Source organism: Camarhynchus parvulus, chromosome 2 (assembly GCF_901933205.1).
Source record: "Camarhynchus parvulus chromosome 2, STF_HiC, whole genome shotgun sequence".
NCBI lineage: Eukaryota > Metazoa > Chordata > Aves > Passeriformes > Thraupidae > Camarhynchus > Camarhynchus parvulus.
The window spans coordinates 23,690,845-23,716,090 of NC_044572.1; the positions used below are offsets into that span (position 1 = coordinate 23,690,845).

The 25,246-nt window shown below is 38.4% G+C and overlaps 1 protein-coding gene across 4 annotated transcripts in view; it reads right to left on the reverse strand.

The window, feature by feature from the left end:
- Nucleotides 1–1,262: 1,262 nt before the first annotated feature.
- The window catches only part of CDK6 (cyclin dependent kinase 6), a 129,749-nt gene continuing 105,765 nt past the window's right edge, over nucleotides 1,263–25,246 (reverse strand). For all 4 annotated transcript variants that reach the window (XM_030943577.1, XM_030943578.1, XM_030943579.1 and 1 more), the window contains exons 6-8: nucleotides 12,762–12,812; nucleotides 8,771–8,906; nucleotides 1,263–7,117 (exon numbers count right to left, since the gene is read on the reverse strand). In XM_030943577.1, coding sequence (XP_030799437.1) covers nucleotides 6,971–7,117; nucleotides 8,771–8,906; nucleotides 12,762–12,812 — 334 coding nt within the window. In that variant the 3' untranslated portion in view covers nucleotides 1,263–6,970. The remainder of the gene's footprint in view (nucleotides 7,118–8,770; nucleotides 8,907–12,761; nucleotides 12,813–25,246) is intronic.

The following is a 25,246-nucleotide window of genomic DNA, read 5'->3' on the forward strand; positions in this document are numbered from 1 at the left end:
CCTCCTTCATCTAACTCAAAATTGATCCTAACATTAAAGAAATGAGGTCTTAGTTAAAAAAAAAAAAAAGGCTGAGAATTAGCATAACATGATGTACGTGAGAAACACAGAATAAAATGAATGCTGAAAATTGATTTCAAACCCTTTAGGAGTAATTGTACAAAGGAATCTGTCAGTCTGTGAAAATTCATTTTCCATTCAGTGGCAGAGACTTTCCCCTGTCTGGATTTAACATGAGCATGTCAATGCGAGCAAGTATCCATGTAAACACTAGAAAATGTGGTTTTTTCAGGCATGTGGATGGATTCACAGAAAGTGAATAGTGTGAATGAGAATTTGTCTTGCTCAAAAATGGACACTGAGCTTGAAAGCTTTATAACACATCCTTGTAGACACCAAAGTAAATCACAAGTTTAACATGATGTGTTTTCCCATCTTCTTTCAAACAGTACAGGTTGCTTTAGTGCAAATGAACATTTAAGTGGTAGTTTGAATAAATTCATACTTGGATGCTTTTCTTCCATAAAACCCTATCAACTTTGCAAAGTCAGTGAAAAAGTATCAGTTTCAATGCATATTTAATACACATTGATTGCATTTATATCTCTCACATCAAAAATATGCTCCTTTTCACTCATCCTGACAATATTTTCCAAATAGTTTCTTAAAAATCTCCTTTCTAATCTTTACCAAGTGTCAGCTGTTTGTGGGTGCTTTTTTTTTTCTTTTTTTCTTTTTCAAAGAAGGCAGCATATTTTGTCTGATCCTTTCTGGAAACAAAAAAAATCTGCCCTACTACACCCACCAACAATCAAAATACTACAGCAGAAGTTCTTTTTACTTTCTCTAGCCTTGCAAAAGTCTCATTAACATTGGGCTGGATAAAAGCCATCAATTCATCCCAAAACAGATAAAATATGTAATGTGAAGGGGAAAAGACCATAAGGTTAAGGAGTTTTGATTTATCTTTGCTGTTTTGCACAGTCTTTCAATGAAGGCCAGAAAAAATATTGCAGAAGCTTCCATAGGACTTTTAAGTCAAAGCAAATTTTCCACTAACTTTACCAACAGTTTTTCTGGGGTTTTCTGCCCAGAAAGCAAAAGGCTCATCTAAGAATGGTGCTGGTTAATTTTAGTTTCTGATGAATACATGAAGAACTGATGGTATCTCTTCAGCCTGGAAAAATTGCTTTTGAGAACAAGCTCCCACTTGATTCAGTTCTGTTTGGATGCCTATCACTGAATTAAAAACATACACATAATTTTTCAGGAATACTTTTTAATGGAAAAATGTATGAGTTTCAAGATTTTGAGTGTTACAGCTAAAGTAATGATTTTCAGCTAGTTTCTCAAAGAGTTTAATGAGCCATTTTTCATATTATTTGTGCACACTACTCTTAAGTGGTCTTTATGGTTCTTACATTGTATATATATTGCAGATCAGTATGCAATACTTGCTAAGCTTCAAACTAAAGGGAAGAAACAACACTTGGCAAAAGTATATTTGTCAGTTCATATGTCTACATCTCTCTTCTTTTAATGGCCTAGGTAATCAGAATCTATGAGAAAGCCTCTTTCTGTTTTACATAAATTATTGAGATTTGATGGTTACAGAGTCTAGTCCAGAAACTAGAATTGTATTACAGCCATTATCTAATAATTTGCAAGACGCAGATAGATAATAAAATAAAATAAACAGCTCACAAATAAAACCTCAATTTGAGTCATCCAGCCTGTTAGACTGCTAAAATTGTGGTCATGTTTTTGTACATCTGAACTGTACTTGCACAAAAAAAAAAAGGATATGAAAATAAAACTTGGAAGCTTAAACATATAAAATCCCATTTAATTTTTAGAGATTCTGTTTTTTTTCTTCACTGAAAGTAACCTGTATACTCAAGGCTTAGTAATCAAAAGGAAGTAAAACTATAGCTTATTGACAGTCAGTTATTAAGAGTTCACCTCTCTGTGAAAGTAAAAATAAATTTCTTAAATTTTCCCCCACTAATGCAGTTCTGAAAAATGCTTTCTCTAACATACTAATATCAAGAACATAATTTACACATTAAAAAAAAGTGTGAAATCCTGTTAAAATCAAAAGAGATCTTGATATTTAGAAGCAGTTTTGAAGCAATAAAATAAATATGTTAGGTTCCTAAGCTTGCAATCAATTCAAGCTTCAAGCATAAAACAACAAAATCACTCAAATAACCTAGTAACTTCTAATTCACATTGTATATAAAAGTCAATCTATTCCTGGACCTACTGTATATGAAAAATACTAGCCAAGTGGTTCTATAAAACAGAGTTCTTAGAATAAACTTCCTCATTATTCAAATGTATCTTATATGTGGAACATAATTAATTTATGTGGCCTTTAAAACTGAACTGTGTGGTTTCTCATTCATGTATGTATTTGACAACTGATGTGTTTTCAGTTGTCAGTCAGGTAAGTGCTCCTAGTTTGCTGGCTAGAAGACCAAACCAGCATGTTTTCTCTTTATTTTCCACATTAAAGTTGGTCTAATACCTAACAGCAGAAAGAATAATATGCATAATAAAACTCAAAGACAGTGAGCGAACCTGTGAAAAGCAGAAAGGCACAATATTTTCTTCTTATTCACCAAAACAACCACTGAGTATAAAAACCAAGTAAGAGTTACCATGCAGGAAACCCTCCCCCATGCAGAAGAGGTTCAAATGCTGCAATTTAGTGATTCCTTTCATTAAAAATGCTCTGTACACATAGCCCTAAATTTAACTTTTTTGCAAACATGACGCCCTCATTTTTTGGTGTGTTTTAGGACAGAAACAACAAGGAAAGATGCTCTATTATAGATCATTGTGGACTAATAGGCTGAAAGAAACCTGGAGCCTGGACACAACCTACACAGAAATATGCACAAATCCTATTTTTAGAATTTTACTAACCACACAGAAGGCAACACAGGGGTACACAAAACTAAGCCTAAGCAAGGAGGTGCACAAAGTTCTTGTCTCATCACTGGTTTAGACTGTGAGACTAAAAGAAGCAAGATTTAGTAATAGGAATGGAGGGGACATTGACATTATGTGTAGCTATGGAGCATTTGGAAGAATCTTGCTGGAAATAGCACCTGTGAGCATCACTGAAACCTGTTTACATAAGGGAGCTGAAGGAGACAAATGGGAAGGCTGGTGTGAGCATGGACAGGGGGAAGAGAAAAGGGCTGCACCAGATGGATTGCTATGGTTCAGCAATTAGCACTTCACTAGCTGCTTGTGGTGATTTTTTTCCTTAGCTATTGGGTCTGTTTTTTTCTGCAGAGTTATGTAGTAGTGATTAAAAAGAAAAAAAAAAAGGTTGGTGGGAGATAGAAATTTCTCCTCCCATTACCCAGAACACCCTGTTCTCTGCTAAGAAGAGCACAGTGCCTGGCTGTGGGTGTTCTAGGAGCTATACTTAATACATCTTTTGTTATTCAGCGTTTTTTAGCTGCTGTTGAACCACTCCTGTAGAAGAGAACACATACAGGTTTAGATATCACTAAGAAGAATTGCACTCTGAAGTCTTCTTTAAAGGTGTACAAAGAGTTTACATCACAGCACTTTCTTTTTCACTTACACAATTCCTACATCCTACCCATATGGCAGTAATGAGTAAAGGTACAAAAATATTAGAGCTATACCAGTAACATAAGAAGAGCAAGGGCATGGGTTTGAGCACCGTCCCACAGCTGTCTGTGCTGTCTAATTATAAATATGATTCCTGGCATGGTATTAGCCAACAACAGTGCTCTGCCCAGCCAGAGAACAGGCTTTCTCAGTTTACTAGTGTAAGTGCAGCCCCACATGGTTTGGCAGGGAAGACTGGAATATGTTTAAGTCTATGGCATGTCAAATGGAATTTCTTCCTGAAGAGATTTGGAAAAGGAGGTAATTTGAAAAATTGTTGGTCCTTTGAATCCAGGCCCTTGCTACCACAAGGACCCCATTAGAGAAATATTTTCCCTAACCCTGCCAAGATTCTTAGATTTCTTGGTTTTGTTCCTGCCATTCCCACTGGAAAGATGTTCCACAATGTGACCATTAATGCAGCCCTTTGAAACTGTTCTCCTGAATGCTCTCATTTATAACCTGATCCTACAATATTAGACAACACACAGCACCATGTTGCAGAAGCCCTGCCTGTGACTCCATAAGCCAGCCCCTGTTTTTCTCTGCTGCTTGCTTAGCTCTTTGATACTACGATTGGGAAATACTGCTCCAGTAGTTAAATTCCTGGTGATTTCCACATTCTCATTAGTTTTTGGGCCAACACTAACCTTTGGCTTTAAGTATTCTCTCCCCTCTTTTCTGTTTTTACCCTTATAATGTATCTACATTCAGCAACCATATTGTCTACTTTTTAGCTTTGCTAAGCTTAATAGAACAGATTCTTATGTGGAACAGATGCACATTTCTATCTGAGAGTTTTAAGCCTAATTTGGAAAATATCATCTCCTCCTCTACATTTTCACCCTGTATTAGTTGGTGGAGAGCTCTGGGAGAGTTCCCTGAGCAGTTGCTGGGAAGCCACAGCAGCTGAATGCCCTGATAAGGTATGTATGACAGATAGCTCCGTGCTAGGTAAAATGTGGAATGTTTTCAAAAGTGCTAAACTCCGTAAAAAAGCTTTTCTAATTACTACTGTTTCAAGAGTCTCCTGACTTTTGTCTCAGTTTATTGTTCTACGTAGTGTTTAAAAATTGCTAGCAAAAAATTCACTCTGGCCCATCCTACTCTGTGAATTGTAAAAATTATTCACACTTGGGTCCACTAACCCATACAGCAATAGGACTGGGACAACACCAGTGCAGTAGGTCTGCAGTTCCCTTTGGGTGTAGGAACAAAGAGAATGACAAAGGCAAGGCCAAGATTAGGTTTGCTGCTGTGACAGCTCCCTGGCCTTCAGCTTCCTGCTCACAGAGCTTCTGAAATTCTGACGTTACAGATCTGTGATATCTCTGTGTGCAGATGCTTTGTGCATGCTCTTGCCAGGCCTAATTTGCAACTTGCCTGTTCATGCTGCTGAAGTTTTTTGCATAGGCTCATTGTGGGCTTAAAGAAAAGCACAGGCCACTGCATGCAAGCATGCAAGTAGTCCTTTAAACTCTGGCTTGTTTAAAGTAGACCTAATTTAACCATATATCACATATTTTAATGTCTAGCAGTAACAAAAAGCTTTATCCAGGAGATAGGTAAGACCCACTTACTATTCTAGCAGTGGACCATGACCCAGAGCGCGCAGATACCTGAAACAGAGTTAACAGTGAGGGTCGCCACAGGAGCGAGAGCCCTGCCCGTGAGATGGCTGCAAGCTCCCCTGTCACAGCTGGAAAAGTTACACTGCCCAACTCACTGCTAAGGACCTGCTTCTGCCAAGCATGAGGATATAATGCTGGCTCACCACCTAGACAAGATGAAATAGAGATGAGGAAGAGAGAAGCCTAAGGGACTGTCACAGGAGAAAGCAAAGCTGGCTGCCTCACTTAGCATCAGTTATACTCATTGGACCAATATTTTCCCCCAAGTCACGCCCAAGTAAATGCACTGAACAGCTAGGGAACAGCTTTTATGGATTTAAAATACTTCTTTTTCCCCAGTACAGTATTAAAAAAATAAAAGTTTCTTTTCGAAATACTGAAAATATATTTTAGTTAAGGTAAAAATACTAAATATAAAAATTTCAGGTAATATTTAAAATAACTGTGCTATAAAGACAAGTAAATTGCTTCGTTATTTTGACATTCAATAATGGCACATTAACCTTAGTGGAGAGGCATGTGCTAGTATCTCCACATGATGGTTTAGGAGAGAAGGTCATGCATTTCTGCATAGAAAACAAGCCTGCTTAGTAAGTGATATGTGAGGGATTTTGACCATTAATGTTCGTGCACTTGTAATGCATTGGGGGGTGTTGCAGGTAAAGCAGCACAGTATACAGAGAACAATGCAGCACAAATACTTCTCCGTGCTTATTACAGGTAGAGGATTCTCTGCTTCTGAGCCAGAAATATTTCTTCTATTTTTGTTTTTGGCTGACAATGAGAACAGGTTGAAGGTGAAAATCTGTATTGATTTTCATTGGCTCTGCTCATATCTTTTGAGCTGGATATCAGAAAATTATTTGGAATGAGATGAAGAAAATATGCTTGCAGCTGTTTTCATGGGGGAATTATGGGTTAGATGATGGACTAGAACATGTCTGCATTTCAACACAGAAAGACCATTTGGAAATTGAAACAGTAAGAACAGGACAGTTTTTTGAAACATGCACACAAACATAGCTAGATAATAACTCGTTTGTGTATGAAAAAACCTAAAAGCTGAGACATTTATTATGATCATCATCATCACTGTTATTTTTATAGAGCAACAAAATGATAAATTAATTTATCCATGTTTTCAAGTGGGGAAGCACCTGCATATCTGCTATGAATGAACAGTAGCTGAATGTATTAACACATGTATCAGTTAACTGCAGGCTGCAGAGATCTGGTATTTCAATGCCATTCTTTAAATGTCACAGAATAACAATAATAAAGTACCAAATCATGCTTCAGCAGCTAGAGAGAGAGAGAGATTGCATCGATGGCAGTGATTTGATCATGAAACACTGGCAGCATTCAATATTAGAAGGACAAAACGGCAGCAAAACTGGTCAGCAGCTTCTCTTCATCTGGAGTTTTCCCAGGTAGATAAACAAAACAAAACCAAAACAAACATAAAGCTGCAACAGGAGCAGGTCAAAGCCCTGGCCCTTGCATTGCTCTGATAAAAGTAAACTAGATTGATTTCCATGGATAAGCACATCACAATCCCAAAATAAAAGATAAGTGCATAAAACCTCCAAATAATGATCTCGCTAGGACAGCTATGTGGTTTGTCTGGGACAGCGGCCTTGTCAGCTACATGTCTTGTTCATTTATGGTTCATCTTCAGTCAGCACTTATGATGCATTCACCTCACTGGAGTTTTGGCTGGATGACATGTGACAGTCCAGATTCTCCTTGAATTTCTCCAGATCATGGAAATATGGGTGAGAAAGGGCAACATATGCAGATATTCTTTTGGCTGGGTTGAACGCTAAGCATTTCTGAAAGTATGAAAAGAAGTTAGTTTTAACTACAATGTAAATTAACAGTGCTGTCATTGCATACATACATTAATGCATACCACCTTCAGTTTATGATCAGTATGGAACACAACAGGGTCTCAGAAGGCGATGCACAATGACCATCCATACTAAAACAAGCAGTGAGTATAAGAGTGTGGGCACAGTATAAGAGTATGGGCACCTCAAAAATTACATGCTAGAAAATTCAAGTATTCACAATTTATGAAATCCCAGAATACAGGTTTTCTTTAATTCACATGCACAGGAATTCATCTGCTTATGCTGTGTGTTCAGTTTCTCCCTCATCCTCCTAGCTGCACTTTGATGGCCCTCCTTCCTGATCTGTATCCCAGCCTTTGTCCAGCCACCACTGAAATCTCTACCCTAGCCTTGCGTTGATATCTTGTTCTTTATGGCATTCACCTCAATGTATTATTCTTCCTACTGTTCTTGTCTAACCAATTCCTAGTCCTACTTTCTTTTCTTGTATCAGAATTTCTGTCATTTCACTCTTGAAATTTAGTTCAGTGACTTCCAGTTCTACTCTCCCCTTTCATGTGTGGCTCCCAGTTATCATCTCTTTGCCTAGCAGGAACAGATCTCTTTCCTACCTCACCTTCTAGGCACAGATATTAATCTCCTTCCTCCTCCCCCCCTTCCATCGTGCCTCACACTCACTGAGCTCTCAGCCATATATTGTTCCTTCGATCTAATTCTTGTCCCATGTCTAGCTTCCACTTCCAAGCTGTCTGCAAGCACAACAGATTTTTCTCATAGCAGTTTCTCCCTCGTCATTTCAAGTGGCCAGATGTAGTCCAGCTTTCTGCAGCTGGGAGCTGCCATCATGAGGACATTGCAGGGACCATCTGCTGTTGAGATAACCTTGGCCAGAGACAGCAGCTCCTGAAGAGATGCATCAAGTCTTTCAAGAATTGCACTCTACCTAGCTCACATGAATCAAGATCTTTAGAAGACCTCCAAAGAATAAATCTAACTAGATTTCAACAAGCACAGCATGAAGCAAACTGATGCAAGGTCATTCCCTATATTCCATTTCAAGATTTAATTTCAGGACTGGGATTTCTAATGTATTTATAACAATGATGGAAATAGCTGTACCAGCCCAATTCTTTTGCTTCTGTTCAGCCTTGCCATTTGCAAGAGGCAATAATTGGTGAATTCCAAGTGTAAAGTTTTCAGCATTCAGTACAAGGCTAGCAGATGTAATCTGCCACTACAGTCTACTTCCTGCTTTATACTGGGTCCACTAAAGCACATAAATGGTAGATCCATTTTTGTACTCACATCAGGCCAATACTATAAGGGTGGCTGCTCCAGTGGAACTACAGGGGTCAGTAATGAGGATCTAATTATGAGGTCTAACGACAGGTCAAACAGATATGTCTCTGACCTAGTTTCCTAATCTTGAGCTATTCTCAGCTCTTACACCTCTTGAGCCAAAGTCAGTGTCTTTGTGCTGTTGTTTCACAAATTAACACAAATTGTCTTATCTATTTTTGACCTTTTTTTTACTAACTCCATTAAATGGAAACTTCATTTTTTCTTGGCAAGTTGCATGCTGAGTGGGAGCCATCAGTCATGTGAGGCAGGGAACAATGAATGGAAACTCACAAGAAGCAAGTCTTTGCCTACTTCATCGATATCTGGTACAAATTTTTCAATAGGTTGTGCGGGTCTGGAAGTAAAAGCATTTCTTGGAAGGGCAACATCATTAGGCCAGTCCTCTTCTTCTGGGAGTCCAATGACACTGCAAAATGAAAAACATCATGTTAGGTCTGAACATTTATGCAGTTTTCCCTTCATATTGATTACACTGAGTGGCATTTTATACATATTTTAGTTTAAATGAGCTTAAATGTTTAATTGTACAGTAGTGCAATAATCTCTGTGAATAGAAGCTGATAAACATAGGCCCTCAATGTGCTTGGTTGAAATAATTTTGTGGGTAGCACAATTTTCTGGCCTAAGTCTCAGTTTTCTGAGTCTTTTTATTGAAAAAAAGGCTGAGTGCTTTAGAAAAAGGTTGTTTAGCTCTTGACTGGATGGTGCAACATGTGTCACTCCAGGATGATTAAAAGCAGTAAGTTTCAAAGGGGAATTGCGTGCAAGGATCTTTTTTCACAAGAATAGGGACTGAGAGAACAGTGTGGGTCAAGATGAGGGTAAGGCAATAAAAGGGATGTTTCATAATGCTTCAAAGCTCTGTGCAGTAATTGTTGCCCAAATTTAAACAATTTATTTGCTTCACAATACAGGTTTTAAAGTCTCAATTTAGAAATGGAAAGGCACTTGAGTGTCTTTGTGGTTTTGCTTTCAATTGTATTTTAGTTTTTCTTTACTCTTTAAAAGAGTATTTTAATTTCTTTAAGTATTTTATTTCTTTATTCTTTAAATTATGTAAGATATTTATACTTATTAAATAATCATGCTGAGTTCTAAAACTCAAATAAATTAAATAGATAAATCACCAACGATGAATTATGTCTCATACATTTCACATTTTAGTCTGATGTTAATATTTGTGGAGTTGAAAACCAGTTTCTGGTGGAAATTATGAAAAAGATCATACATTACTTGTTTGGTTTCAGGGAAAATAAATTTTTATAACCTGTAAAATCGAGATTTTCAATGGAAACACTTACAGGGTAAGACAAGAAAGAACAGAAAAACGATGTCTCTGAATACTTGGGCTTGCACAAAGGCCAGTGCCACTAGGGAGCAGCATTGACCTTTTTTCTCACTGAGTTTGTCACAAGGCTGGGTGAGGCCGTGGGCCAGCCACATGGAGATAAATCATAGGTTACCTCAGCAAACGTAATGGAATTGCCCCACCTCTACCTATGTGGATTTTAGATTGTAATTTGGTTTGCCTAAAATACCTCTGAAAATTAATATGTCCTCAAAATAACAGCATGGTTGGAAGGGCAAAGGAATTACAATCTCAGGACAATTAAATCCGACTACATCTGGATGTATCACAGCTCTTGGGAAACACTAAGCAGAATCTGTATGAGAAACCACATTTGCCATTAATCAGGTGCAGTGTGGCTATGGGGCAGCCTCCTTGGCCACGGCAGTTCAAGCCTTTTGATTAGGTATTTCAGGATCTGGTCCCATATTAAATATAATACAAATAGCATCAAGGATGGGAGAGTTACATATTTGAAATAACAATGACATTTAACCTGTCATTCAAATGTGTTTGGTTAGTCCCACTGTTTTGTACAACTGCACGGCAGAGCAGGAATGGGGCAGAATAAGCACAGGCATAGGCAAAGCTGAAGACAAGAAACCAGGAGGCAGCCTGTCAGAGAGGGGTGGGCTGGACAAGACAGAGTGCAAAGGAGAGACATTTTTAGTTACACACGTAGTACTCAAAATCCCTTAATAATGAATGTCTGAGGAGCTGCTCCCACTCTAATGGTCTGGTAGCATCACCCTTTCAGTGACTAAGTTTGGGAGTAGCTTGGGAAAGTTTCACCTCCTGCCAAAAGTTCAGGCCTGGTCTTGAGAAATGCTAAGTACTTTCCACTCCCATTGATCACAGTGGGAGACAAGCCTGTTCAAACCATTGCAGTTCAGCCTGACATCTCTGAGGATATGCCACAAGCTGGTGGTGTCCCGGAAAAGCAAGAAAACATTTCAAGCCATGTATGAGGGATTTACCCTCATACACAGTGGAATTTTACTGACACAAATCACAATGCACATGCAAAGCAAAGGCAGACCTCAGCACCATTATCTCAAAGAATACATCAGTCCAGACTGCACAGAAATCCTGAAACTTCCTTCTGTCCAAACTGATCTCCAGAATGAGTCACTACTGCAGAAAGAAACAACCCTCCTACAAGAAGAGCTAGGCCTAACTGCAGGGGGTTCTCCAGCTGTGAAAACACAAAATAAACACTATTTGGCATAACCCCTCAGAATCCAAGACAGAAACTTCTCAATTATTTAGGAAGAACTGTACAAAAGAAGCAACCCCAAACTTTCTCTTTAAGTAGATGTGCAATAAGGAATTTCTTCTAAATTTAGCACAGCATTTTCTTTTCTTAGTGAATTCTTTTCTGCACAGGTAATCTCAGCCCCTAGGGATGGAAAGATCTGTGTTGGAGGCTGCCACTAGCAGCTATGCATTTAATCCTAGCCCAGTTAATTTTCATTTTCCCCTTAAATGTCACAAATTAAAGAAATCATAGCTATGTCTTTTTAAATTGTAAAGTATGTTGTATGTATAAAAGCTGTCTTCATTTAATAAAGCAGAATATTGTAGGACTAAAGTAGTAGTTTTGGCAGAAGAAGAAAAACTAAACTGTAAGGACTGATTTTTCTGGATTGGGCAGGAAGAGCTATTTAGCGCATGACAAATTAACCACACAAGTGACTCACATACTCATGGTATGGTATGCAGGAAAGGGAAGTCAACTCTGTGAAATCAAGACCTGTAATTTAGAAACCCCACATTGAATAATGAAAATGTTTAGAAACAGATATGTTATGATTTGAGAACTGGAAACAGGATTAAACAGAGAAATTCATTATTTGTTCAGTTTAAGCTTTTCTTAGAAATTTTACCATCTCTTTGGAATATCTTCAAGAAAATAACATTTTGGAATAATACTTCTCTCACTCTCTCTGTGCTATCTACTTCTTTTTTCATCCAGATCCCTGGATCCCTGCAGCCCCTCCATACAGAAAGGGAAGACAGAGGTGCAGAGGCAAACAGGCACTCACCCGCTGGATTGGTACCAGCTCTGTGTGGTTTTGATTTCCTACCTACATGGTATGTACATCAGATCTTAAATTAACATGCCTCTTAAAAATACAAACATGTTCCTTAGTCTGAAGAGCTTTTACAAGAAAAAGTAATACAATCCTACTTAATTATCATATTGGTAATATCAATAACTGAATTTTGGATGAGAAGTATTACACCTCAGAGAGTTTAGGGTCTGCCTGCCTCCTTAACATATTTGATGTATCTGAAAACCACAAACTCCTAGAACTGTAAAATGGTTTTAAAATCAAATAATCTCTGAGAAAGCACATATTAAAATGCTGATATTCCTCAGTTCTCACAGTTACCTTCCAGACCAAAATATGGACTGTTAACAGGCTACACAATAAATTTTAAAAGCTAACGTATTTTTTTATGTTTGGAAGTCTTTTCTGCAAAGATGATGTTGGTAATGATCTCAGAGATTTCAGCTTTTAATGTATTCCAATGTTGTTTTCCGCAATGCACAAAGAAAAAACAAAAAAAAATTTACTGTGTTTGTTTACATGAATAGAATCTCTTGCACTTAACTGTTTATGAATATGTATGAATAGTACATGCACAATATGTTTAAGAGACTTAAAAAGCCCAAACCCTGAAGTCTCCTAACTTCCTGATGATGGCTATCAGTTTTGCAGAACTATATTCCATGCTGCTTCCTCCTCCCCTTCTGACACAGAATACAAAGAAATATTATATTGCATGCCATAGCAATAGGAAATATGGAAATTCTAGTCACATTATTGCATAAAAACCTGGCAAAGAAATCTCATAGGGTTTCAATGTTGAACAGATACTGACATAAGGCAATTCGTTATTACTTACTCAAAGATTTTTCCTAGTTGATCAACATCTGAATTTCCACGGAAGAGTGGTCTGAAAAAATAAAAAAATGTTTTTAGGATGTGACTTGTTTTAATTAATAGAAATTTATATATGTCACTGACAGTTGCCAATGTAGGGTGAAAACGTGGGGGTTTTTTGAGACTTCGTCTTCTGCTATCTTCTGCTTCCATGCTTTATCCAGTCTGCAAGTGAATCTTTCAAGTTTCTACTAAAACTGGTAACAAAAAGGACAGATGTTATGTATTTTTGAATACACTACTTTTGAAAATTTAATTGTGCCCTTTCACATGAATGACATGATTTTCCCTCAACTAATACTGTCCTATGAATTATATAATTAACAAAATTGTTTTCATTACAAAGAACACTAAAATAGCTGCTAAGAGAGACAAAAACAGAGTGAATGTCATGCAATTCATTAAAACATAATAACATTAGAGATTAATTATTATGACTATAAGTTGAAATTTAAATTTCTTGCATACTGCATATTGGAAATGTGCTCCTAGGCTTAAGGGCTCAAATAAATGAGAATGGATTCATGAAGGTCTGTAAACAATGGGGTGTGAAACGGTACAGAATTTACCTTGAAGTAGAGGAATACTTCTGCTGCATAAATAAAGATACATTCAGGAAAGAAACAAATTGTTAGGCTGAATGTCCAACCAAAGGCTTTCAAGAAAAAAAAAACAGTGACTAAAAATACTTTCAGACACACTTTTTCTGTTCAAAGTGCAATTTAAAATATTTTCATTCATCATGTATAAGATATTATCACCCCACAATGCCAATGTAAAATATGAGATTCTGATTTGTATGGCAGTATGTCTGTATTGCCAGTTTGTGTTGAACAACGGTGCAATTTTATGTTGAAACTCCCAAGATATTCCAACATGTTACTGACAGTGAGTAAGGATCCAGCCAAGAATGAGGGATCTGTGAAGATCAGGCCACAGACGTCGTGTACCACTTTGGTTCAACAAATGGTAGATTACTCCAAGAAACACAACTCACACACACTGCAAACTGAGATAGGAACTTGGGCTGACTGATAGCCAGGCTGCCTTCTCCATCTCGGCTCTCTAAGTACAGAGTATGTTGTAAACTCAGGGTTACAGTTTCTAGAACTGTTCAGCTGAGACACAGTGACTCGAAAGACAGCGCATAACCCTCTGCTTCCACTGGCACCTTTGGTTATGGAGGAACTCCCATTCTCCTGCCTCTCTCCACATACTCCTGTCTGATACAAGTCATCTGATATATGACACCTGTGACAGCCAAAGGCATCATTTCACTGTTGCTTTTCACAGGACAAGATCTCTCCCATCTAGACTGGAGAACAAAGAGTAGTCAGCTATGGTCCTTCCCCTCTCACTGCCCATATGCAGGAGCAGCTGTAGGATCTGGATCTCCTTTTGCTAACCATGAGTTCATACTGAGAAGTGGCAATTTCCACCTTGACATTCTCACAAAGGCACCAGAGCTCCATGTCACTGCGTGTCTTGTGGGTCCATTCCAAATACAGTAAGTGGACACAGAGTACTGAGACATTTCTTAGGCATAACAATCTCTGCAGAAATCTGGGCCATCAAGAAAAAGCAGTAAACTGGCAGACATGCTGTTCTTTGATGAACTAAACATGCATTTTGCCTCCTTCTCGTGTGCTGCCATTCAGGTAATGTCATATCAACTTATACTCCAAACTGCTTTGTGCAGGGACATTGAGAGAACAATTTAATCAAATCTGATTTGAAACCATCTGACATGAGATTTGATCTGATGAAGTAAAATGTGGTAGCCTGTTACTTGTCCATAAAGGGCAAGTTATTTAATTTGATTGTGAATAAATCATAAATAATGGGATGTTTTGCTTCTCAGATACACATGACATTCACTAACTGTAGCCACACTGACAAGACCATTGCAACTCATACTTTGGGATTTCTGGGTTTAAGCGTTAAGGTATATAGCAATACTGGTTTCTACAAAAACCCAAAGCTTAACCCACTCAGACAGGAGCATCTACTCCCGCCCTAAGCTTTGAGCCTGATTTTCAGAACATCCAATAGCTACAATCCTAGCATTGCTTGTGGCAGCAGACACACTGTGCATCTTCGAAAGTCAAGCAGAGACATTTTTTGGAACTACTGCTTGAAATTATCAACATACAGTTAGTCTGAGTATTTAATTTCGGCTCCAGCATTAGATTATTGGGGCCCTTTAAGCTAATAAAATCTACACATTCAAATAATCATATCTATGCAAATGGAAAGCTGATTTAATGTTTTAAAATGTATGCTGAACCTTGCATTAATGTGAAAGCCTGGCAATGGCAGCCTTGTTTGCAAATCACCTTAGGCAGTGTCATGCTAGAACAAGTACAATTCTTGGGATTTTTAAGGAAGGTTTTTCCCATCATTGCTGCTGTCTCAAATTCACTAAGGGCTGAAGCAAGAATTTAAGTTCTTTTGAAAGTATAATTATACAACACAAGGTGACCTTCCAACATACTTTGATATTTCATCAAAATGAAGTGTTATTAGTTCATCTTTCAGCCTCCTATCCATCCCACCATCATGACTGTAACAGGATGCCAACTCCAGGTTAGGCATCACTAGTATAATGAAATTTGCCTCATGAATTTTGGCTCAAGGTTCAACTGGAATATTGGATGGATGATTGGGGAAATAGATTTGTCTAATCTATTAGATTAGACAGCTGCAGAAAGCTCTCATTTCACATTTTGACACCAGTTACTCTTTTGTACTGATCTGACAGCTCTGCAAGTCACATAAAAACTTTCACGTCAAGACACTTAAAGACTCCTAAAGGTGGACATCAGCTCTCCCACCACTTTGAACTGAGAACACTCAGCAGCCACAGAAAAGTAAAATTTCACCTTTGTTCTTGGTATCTTTCACTTGACTCATACACCCACTCACTCCCTGAGGTTTATTTATGCAAGCTTGATCCAGAAGTTCTTTCTTGAGCATATGTTCTCCTCTCTGCGATCCTAATCTGTGTAAGACTGGTTAAACTCTGGAGCCTGATTTTGTAGAATTCCTTCTTTTTTTCTTCAGAAAAGGCATGGAGCTGGGTTTGTGTCCTGTGGCAGGGGATGTGAGCCTGCCCTCTGACTTTAAAAAACACCTAAAATCTGTGAGTACATGTATCTCAGGAAAGAGGGACATTCCCACGGATGAAAGAACCATCCATGGGGATGTACTATCCTTTTGTGTGGTTCCTCAATCCTCTCAAACATCCCTGACTTTGCTTGCAACAAAATCCATGTTCTGAAGGCTCCAACACCATTGTTGTTATGGAACACACACCAAGTAGGGAAGATAGGACAAGAAGATTTGGAGTGCACCTGTGACATTTAATTTCCCTGTTTGCTCAAGGGGTCCTCAGATGGTTCCCACGTTTGTTGGTTGTTGCTTCTTTGATTTTTGAGGGCAATAGAGCAAGGAAAACGTTACAGGGAACATGCAAGGGTCCATCTTGTTTGGTTACTCCTCCTCCTGGCTTTGAAGCGAGGCCATTATCCACTGCCTCTGGAATGATGCCCACTGTATGGAGGAAAAGCCTTTTGGTGTGTGCTGTAGGACCAGAATGCCCTTAGCCTACAGATAGGAAGATATGACGGAGGCATTGTATTGCTAATGCTGTCCTGCTAAAAGAAACCCCTCCTGAGCCAATAAGCATGTACCTTAGCTCCTCAGGTACAAAATGTGCAGCTGCACAATTAAATGCATATTAGCTATGAGTCTGCATTGTGAAAGCAGAAGCACAGCAACATCCTCTGAACACAAAGAAACTTTTTTTTTACTGTGGGGGTGACCAAGCACTGGCTCGAAGAGGCTGTGGACCCTCCCACCTTGGAGATATTCAAAAGCCATCTGGAGATGGTCCTGGACAACCAGTTCTAGGTGATCCTGCCTGGGCTTGGACCAGATGATATACCCAGAGGTCCTTCCAATCTCAACCATTCTGTGATTCTGTGACAGTACTGAAATAAAAATACAGATCACAACGTAAGGTTGCAATGGAAAACCTAGAAATCCTGAAATGTTACCATCTGCTTATAGTTTAAAAGGGCTTGCACCATTAGTTTTCTGACCAAAAGGCTCTCATGCTTATATACAGCTGAAGAAATTAGATTTAACCATTTACCAACTTTAGGCTCTTTTTCTCTTGTCCATGCCTTAGCTCATGCTTTTGCTCATGCTCATGCCAACTTTCACCTTCACTGAATATTCTTTCTATCTGAACTGGATATTACTGTCTGAAAAGTTGGTTCTTTATGTCACAGACATTGTGCTTCATGTCTGCACTACTCAGTAAAAACTGAGATATAAACATTTCCTAAGCAAGTCTCCACAAAAGAATTTTCCCTGGTGCAACTCTACAGACATGCCAAAGCAATTTTTAAAGTATTGTATACAATGACAATGCAATGACACGCAAGAGATAAATGAGTTTTAACTGTAAACCAGCCACATTACTTCTAGATTTCATTTTCATTCTTTGGTCTACAAAGCAAAGAGAATCTAAAGCTTTTCATAAGGAAAGTTAGAATTTTCATAAAGATTGGAATGAAAGATACTGATAAGCACTGTTCTAGTCAAATATATAATGCAGACATCTATAATGCAGACGCAAGGAAAAAACCCAATAAAACCACATGCATTGCAGCACAGGAAAAGACTTCTGCAGGTTTCTTGACAGTGACTGACATTTTTAACTAATTAGTGTCATTCTGATTGGAAACTATCTTTCCATTTCTGACATTGGTAAAATGGACACATGGAAGAAAGGTCATGTGAAGAATGTATTGATGAATGAAAAAAGGTAAGAAATTCACTTTCTAACCAAAACATATTACTGAGCTCTCATGACAGTTCTGGAATTGCCAATACAAGGGCTTCCAAAGCTAGACAAGCCTAGTATCTTTCCAGATATGTAAGAAATAACATACAAAATAACTACCTAGATTCTTTCTGCTAGTCCATTTGCTCATTGTGACAACAGAAGTTAGGAATTCAAGCCCCTTCCTTGTTATCACAGAAAAATGATAAGGATAATCTCTTAATTACTAACTTAAATATATACAATATTCTTAGTGAAAAGCCTGAATACTGGTGATCCATGTGTACTCAGGAAGTCCTACAAGAACTCCCTAAAATGAGAACATCATGGGTGGAAAGGGTACAGCTTAATATTTGGGCAAGTGGGGCTTAGACACTCTGGTTGAGAAGATGCTGAGAAGTTGTTTTGGGAAGAAGAGCAGTGAATTCAGAGTATGTAACTGCAGCTTTGAACGCATTATACAAAATGAGGGAGGTGTTGAAAGTCCATGATTATTTTACATAGTGAAGAAAAAAATGTAAAGAGAAATGGTATAATGAGGGTACATGGAAGTTGTACACGAAATTTTAGAATCTGTGTTGTAGCAGTTAAGTCTAAGGAGTTTGTATGTCTGTGTGTGTAAGAGCAAAAAAGTGATGGTGAAGAATCTCAAAAAGCTACAGCCAAGTAACATTTGCCAAGGAATCCTGCATCATGCCATGGGAAGCCTGCCAAACTATATAGTCAGAGATATATTAAAAGGATGGGATGGGTTTTTTCTTTTCATATTACAAAATGTGAATAGCTAGTAAATAATTTTGTCAGATTCTCATTTACTTGTTATGAAGAAAATATTTTCATTTTAAGGATTAAAGCCATACATGACCTAAAACTGAAATTATGAGATGACTAGAAATAACATGATCTGGACTGTCCTGTGGAAACCTTTATTCAGAGGGATTATTTCTGAGCTGATTCCTTAGCCACTCTTGTTGCTACCACTGTTTCTCTTTGACAAATTGCCTGCACAAGTCTGTACTACAGGTATGAAAAGAAAAAGTAAAGCAAAAGTAAGAAACAAAAAGTATCACCTTTTAAAGACAAAGATCATTGGCCTTCTGGAATGTAAGATGAATAAGGTGCAATATGAAACTTTAGTCTGAAAACAGGCTATGCTGACAAGAGTTCACACTCTGGACAGTTACCCACTTCCAGTCAAAAGTGACTTGCTCAGCTGTTGTGTAATTCAGAGTTCTCATTTTAAACCTAACATTTTCTTGTACTTCTCTCTCTCCTTTCCCTTTAATAGTATCTCTGTGTGGGTGGGTGCCAGACACTGCATAGGAAGAAGTTACTTCATGTAGAGGTTATTATACTTGATCATAAATTGCTCAAAACTTTTACAAAACTTATCTTCTCTCCTCCAATATGTAAGAAGAAAGATGACACAGATAAACATTACGACTGAGGAAATACTCTTCAGCTAAAATCTGACAGAAACCAGATCAGCCATCTTGAGTTTCTCAGTTTAGTCTTTAAAAGCCCAATTTATTTTATTCAAAAATCTATCATTCTTCAAGTTTGATAGTATCACAATTATGAATAAGAGCTCTAAGATGGGGCTATGTCAGTACTGAACTATTATTAGAACCAGATCTAATGCATCAAAATAAATGAGATAAATGAGATAAGCTACAATAATTATTATTTTCCCTGGAGTTTCTCACGTCACCCAGTACACAGAAGCAGATTAAAAAAGTGGTAGTTTTGCAAACTTCTAGTTCTGTGGCGTGTTGAATTTGCTCCCTATTGCTATCCAAAATGAAGCAAATTAATTCTCGGACTAAAGATAATATTCTGACCCCCAAATGTACATCTGGTCTAGTTCATAAGAAACATATGGGGTCTCCTTCTTGAAGAAGCAAACCAAGAGCTTTCAGAGCTGGGTGCAGATACAAGCCAGTAAGGAAGGACCCAACTTCAGATGTTCCCTTTGCACGCATAACTGAAAGGGAAATGTTAGTAAAAGGGAAACCAAACAGAAGCACCATGCAGAGCTTTATGACCAAAGCAGGGCCAGCCTACTCTGTAGAGTGAAGTTTATCCAATATACATAATGATCTCCCTAAGTAAGAGAAAATATACCCATCTTCAAAGCTTCCTTAAGAAATGGCAAAGGGAATCTTTTTCTGGGTGTTTAAAATTTGCTTGATATCTTTCAGGTAAGCATAGTCCCAGCTGGCCTTGGAAGAGAATGATGGACCTTGTCCCCCACCACTGACATAAAAGGGAGCTTTTGCACAGACATCAATGACCCCAGGTTCAAGCCAAAGGAGATCTGCTTTCAAGCCTTTATTAAGAAATAAAAATCATGCTTCAAGAGAAGGATACATAGATTATATATATGTGTACACATATCTACATACCCACACATATGAAGTTCCCAAAAGCAAGGTAAGTACAGATACAATCTTTGGCCAGAATATGCTGTAACACAGGCAGATCTCATCTGTTCCTGAGCAGAACTGCTTCAGAACTCATCACTGAACATTATTTTTTGAAACAGAAAAGCCTTGATAGGTTGAACGTCCTTCACTTACTCTCTCATCATGCACGTCACAGTTCTCTTATCTGTGGACATTTGTTTCCCTGCAAGATTTGTAGGTTTTTTCACTAGGGCTTTAAGGGTTGTTATCTCAGCTCAGGAAGCATGATAGAATAGTGACACCTTGAAAACTGTGGCAACGTCTGAAGCAAATTCTGTAAATACATACACAACTGACCTTGGAAAAAGGGAAGGGAAAAAAATGTCTCTGCTCAGTGTGGAAAAAGAAGCATTCCTTTTGTTTTTACTGACAGTTCTACCAGCAATAAGTGAACTGTGTATTAAACACCCATCTCATAATTGTGAGCAGTTAAATTACATCTACTTGTCCATCAGCAGTTTGAAATTAATGACATAACTAAACTGCATGCTTCTGCCTTTTGAAAGCAGCCTGAAAGAAATACTGATATGACACATACAATATGGTCATGGTCTTCCCACAATCACTCAGTTCGATGCATTCTCTTCTCTTTCATAAACCTATTTCATATCCTTGTTTTACACGTGCACTCTTTAAAACTGTCACGTCTTTGCCCTTCTTGTGCAACTCAGTTGTGGGGTTTGAAGACAATAACTGAGGTATGGATTAGATAAAGGCTGTCCTATGTGGAAGGGTAGGAGCCAAGAGGGCTCCTCACTCTCCTGTTCATTCAAACAAGCAATGGTGCAAATCAGTGTGCAGGACACTGTGCAGGCAGTGTGTGTGTGTGTGTGTGTGTGTTTGTGCAGAGAACCTCAAGCCTGTGAACAAATTTGCCCATATTTTCCTTGAACAGATCTATATCCTCCCTCCAGAGCAGGTCAGAGCTGTTTTTCATCACTTCTTTGATTTAACTCATAATTTACTCCTCACTTAAAAATGCAGTAGACAGCACTCCAAAATGACACATTTTAGCGAGACTGAAGATGCTCTTTAAATCCTGTATTTTGAAGAAATGGTTTTAGAACACCTGTATCACAGCAAAAGACCAAACTTCAAGGTAAACAAGAGGAGTTGCAGTCTGTTCCTAGTCTTTATCAATTAAATGAAATGAAAGCAGTCTTCTACATGAAGTCTTCTATATCTGCTCCTTCATCCTGTATCCTGAAATTTCACTGTGAAAATCTTTTCAAATCACAGTTTTCAGATACAGGATAATTAATTTTTTTCTAGTTCTACAATTTTTCCTGCAATGCCAAAATGACTTCAAGAAAGCTCGTCTGTTGACACTTACCCTTTTAAAATGGGCTTTGCTCAAGAGTGCCTCTAATGCTGGACTAATTTTAATCAAGGGGGTGGATATAGAACAGGTTTTAAAGTCTGAGGCCCTCTCATTAAAATTCAATAATGTTCTACAAACTGGATATATTTTCATTCAGATTGCTTTCATGGTACAGCTTTAGGCTAGTAGGTTTTGTGCCATTAGGTTGACTTCTCTTGGAATAAATTCTTTTAAACCAAATGTTTAACCTTGTTACCATTCTTGTATCAGGTGAAACACTATGCACACATAACTACTGCCCAGAGGGAACTAACTCTTACCTACCTGGGATTCTTCCTTATCAAATGGAAAAGAAAGTTACAACACATACACCAGTCTACATGCTGGTTCATCTGACCTCCCCAAAGATACTGAGTAAATTAACATCCAAGTATGTGTTCCCAGGTTTTCTTGGGCTTCATCTCTATCTTAGTAATGCTAAGCAATGAGCTTCACAGATTAAAGTTTACTCAATGGATAAAGAGCTTATACTCTAAACACTTAATACAAAATAATGTGAAAGAATAATGCCACAAATGATGATTTATTTTCACCATTATGAGCAACATAGAAAATGGTGCATCTATGTGATTAAATTACTAGTCTAACTTTGAAAAAAACCCCACCAACAGACTCTAGAACTGGGAAGAGTAAGGCAAAAAAGCAAGTATCTGACTATAAGAGCATCAGAAAAATTCTGTTAAGTCAATCTTTTCAGTCAGCTGCAGTAATACAGTGACAGAGTGACAATGAGGTAATGGAGGCTGCACATGGGCACTCTGTGAGACTTCAGAAAAGGGAGCTTCAAGAGATGGCAAATTTCCATGTTTGAAGGGAAATACAGAATTCAAAGATGTTCTCACAATCTGGAACATGAAATTCTCAATGCAGAATAAAATCTAAGGAAAAATGAATTTTTTTTCCCTTCTGGAAAAACATTAAAGGCTAAGAGACAGAATCCTTGGGTTTTCTCTCCATCTGGGCTTCAGCTGCTCCTGTGCGGTGTCAAGTACATGTTTTGATCTGTGATCACTTCATTTGCTCCCATACTAGGTGTTAATGGCACCTGTTGCTTTAAGCCCCTCTAGATTTTCAGATAAACCTGAAACATCAGAACTGTGCCCACCCACAACTAATACATCTCATCACCCTCAGCTGTAATAAAACACTCTTGGTCAGAAAAAATTCTGTAAATGGACTATAACCCTTCAGACAAGAAAGGCAGAGAAAACATTTCACTACTAAATGGCTGTTATGTGAGCAGAGGTTAAATTTCAATTTCAACCTTTTTCCCCAGCTGCTGAGTCTGAGTGTCAAAAGACATGAAAGTGGATTAGAAGGATGGTGTGAAGAAAATACTTTAATTTTTAGCAGCTGTGCTGGCTTACAGTGAATTGATAAACACCTGCAGAAAAGCTTGAGATAAATATTTAAGGTAGAAAGTTACGTACAGCAACCATGCGAGGAAAACTGATACAGTTTTCAAAGGCCAGTTAAACTAGCTACAACTTTGCCCTAAGCAATACTTTGTCCCATGCAATACGCTCTTAGAAGAGAAGCTGTGAGATTTACATTCACTGGCCCATGACAGTGTACAGTAATCCAAGTTCACCTATTAGGAGCTCTCTGGTTATTTATCCTGTTCAGCTTTTAGTGATTTCACATAAAATTTTTCTCCCCACTTGAATCCTAACCAAAAGAAAGAGTAAGTTAGTTTTTATATTAAAGAGAAAACTGAAAACCTAACTCCCAGATGATGACACTGCTCAGATGCCACCCTCCCCTATGCAACTGCAGGACATTTTGTGCTGTAGATTTGTGTTACCAGGCTCCCCAAATTTTTTTTTAATGCTATTATCTCTGCTTTGCCGTTACTGAACCATAAGCCTTTTGTGCTGTCTATGGCACAGCTCTATTGGTTTTTGACATAATTTTAATGGGAAAAGCACACAACTCTATCTTTCCAAAATGAACATTCCCTCAGTCTCTGAAATACCGAGCATATGCAGCTCCTTGAATCACCCATATCATGAACTCTTCTTTCCCCACATTACCAAAGTGTTTACCACCTTTATGTCCACTACAAGAAGTTGCTCAAGATCCAGATGGAGATGGCTGTCATTTCTGAAAAAAACCCAACCTAATCTGTTCAGAATTAAAGAAAAAAACAGAATCCTCTTCTGGAGCAAGTGTATAATCAAGTAAAAGCCTCCCCCTGTGGTAAGCCATTTTATGCCTTGCTTTTCATACAGTTGTGGCTGGCATGTTTGCCAAAAATAAAGGGTTTGCTAAAAAGTCTAGGCCCTCTTTAAACTCAGCTCGCACTTTCCAGCAAAACGCCCTCAAAATCAAACTCTTAAAAGATCCAGGAGATGAGCATCACCTACGTCTCCTTTTGCAATTACTTTACAGGAATGGAAAAATGATTCCAAGGCAGGACAGAAGCAAGCAAGTCTGTTTCTGTGCTTGAGTGGGTAGGAACCCACCCAGAATATGGTTCTGACTCTGTACATGTACTCTTTCACTGCTAATGGTCTGATGAGATCTAGGTTTAACTGAGCACCTTCATTCTTACAGCAGCACAGTATGATTAATCACTGCCAAACAGGCTTAATTTAACAGCTACAGATAGAAACATTACACAAAGATCTCCTGCTATGTATACTTCTTTAGATGCTGAAAGCTTGCCCCAAATTATTTGGATATAAAGAGCACTTAAAAATTATTAAATTGTGTAGAACAGCATGTATGCTGTACTGACATAATCATAAAACCTGTTTCGTGGACATAATCTAATAAAAAAGATCTGATAATTCAGTGTAGTTGGTGAAATGCTGGATGATATAGCTCATTGAGTTATGTACCTTTAGGTAACTGATTCAGACTCAGTGAAAATCAATAGTAACTGAATCTTCATGCCAATTTACTCCAGTTCAGTTGAATAAATGAGTGGAAATGAAGTAATCCCTTGGATGAAATTCGTATTTGACAAATGTCTATATTCCGAAAGCACTTACTACTGGCCAACTTTGATATGTTAGGAGAGAAACTACAAATATGGAGCATATTTAAGTAAAAGAAGAAACACTTTCTCAGAGTTTGTCTTAAGAGTTGCATCTGGATGGAATTCATTCAGTGCATCTAAAGGGAAGCATAAAAGGAAAGCAGAGCAGATTATGTATGAGTTTCTGCAAGAAGTCACATGGTTTGACCATGCAGATAGATGGTTCCTAAAGCACTGCAAAACTCAGCATGCCACAAGCACAAGAGAACAGCCAGGCAGGTCACAGGCTGACACCAAGAGCCTGTCAAATCCTGGCTCTGCCTCCAGCAGTCAGCACACCATGGTGGCTCTGTCTCACATGGACTCATCTGCACAGGGCCAGCAGGTCAGGCAGCAAGCAAACGCAATCGCAGTGCCACAGGCTGTGTGCAAACAAAAATCAGAAGCAAGGCAACAACACGTGCTTTCATATCACAAAGCAAACTATGGCTTCAAAGGAAGAAGCGACAGGAATTGCTGTGACTTAGGGTGAGCTGTATCCTGCCAACACCAGGCCCCCGATGGCAATGGCAGCTCCAGCTACACGTGGGTAACACGTGCTGCTCTGTGGCAAGTGGCACAGCAGGAGAGGCTGTGGCCACCTCCCTTCCTCACCAAGTTAGGACTCTATCCAGGTCTTTGACATCTGCTGGCAAGTTCTCTCCAGTGGCCTCAACCCTGCAATACAGGTAAGCTTTTCCACAGAGACAATGGGGAGCTGCCTTTG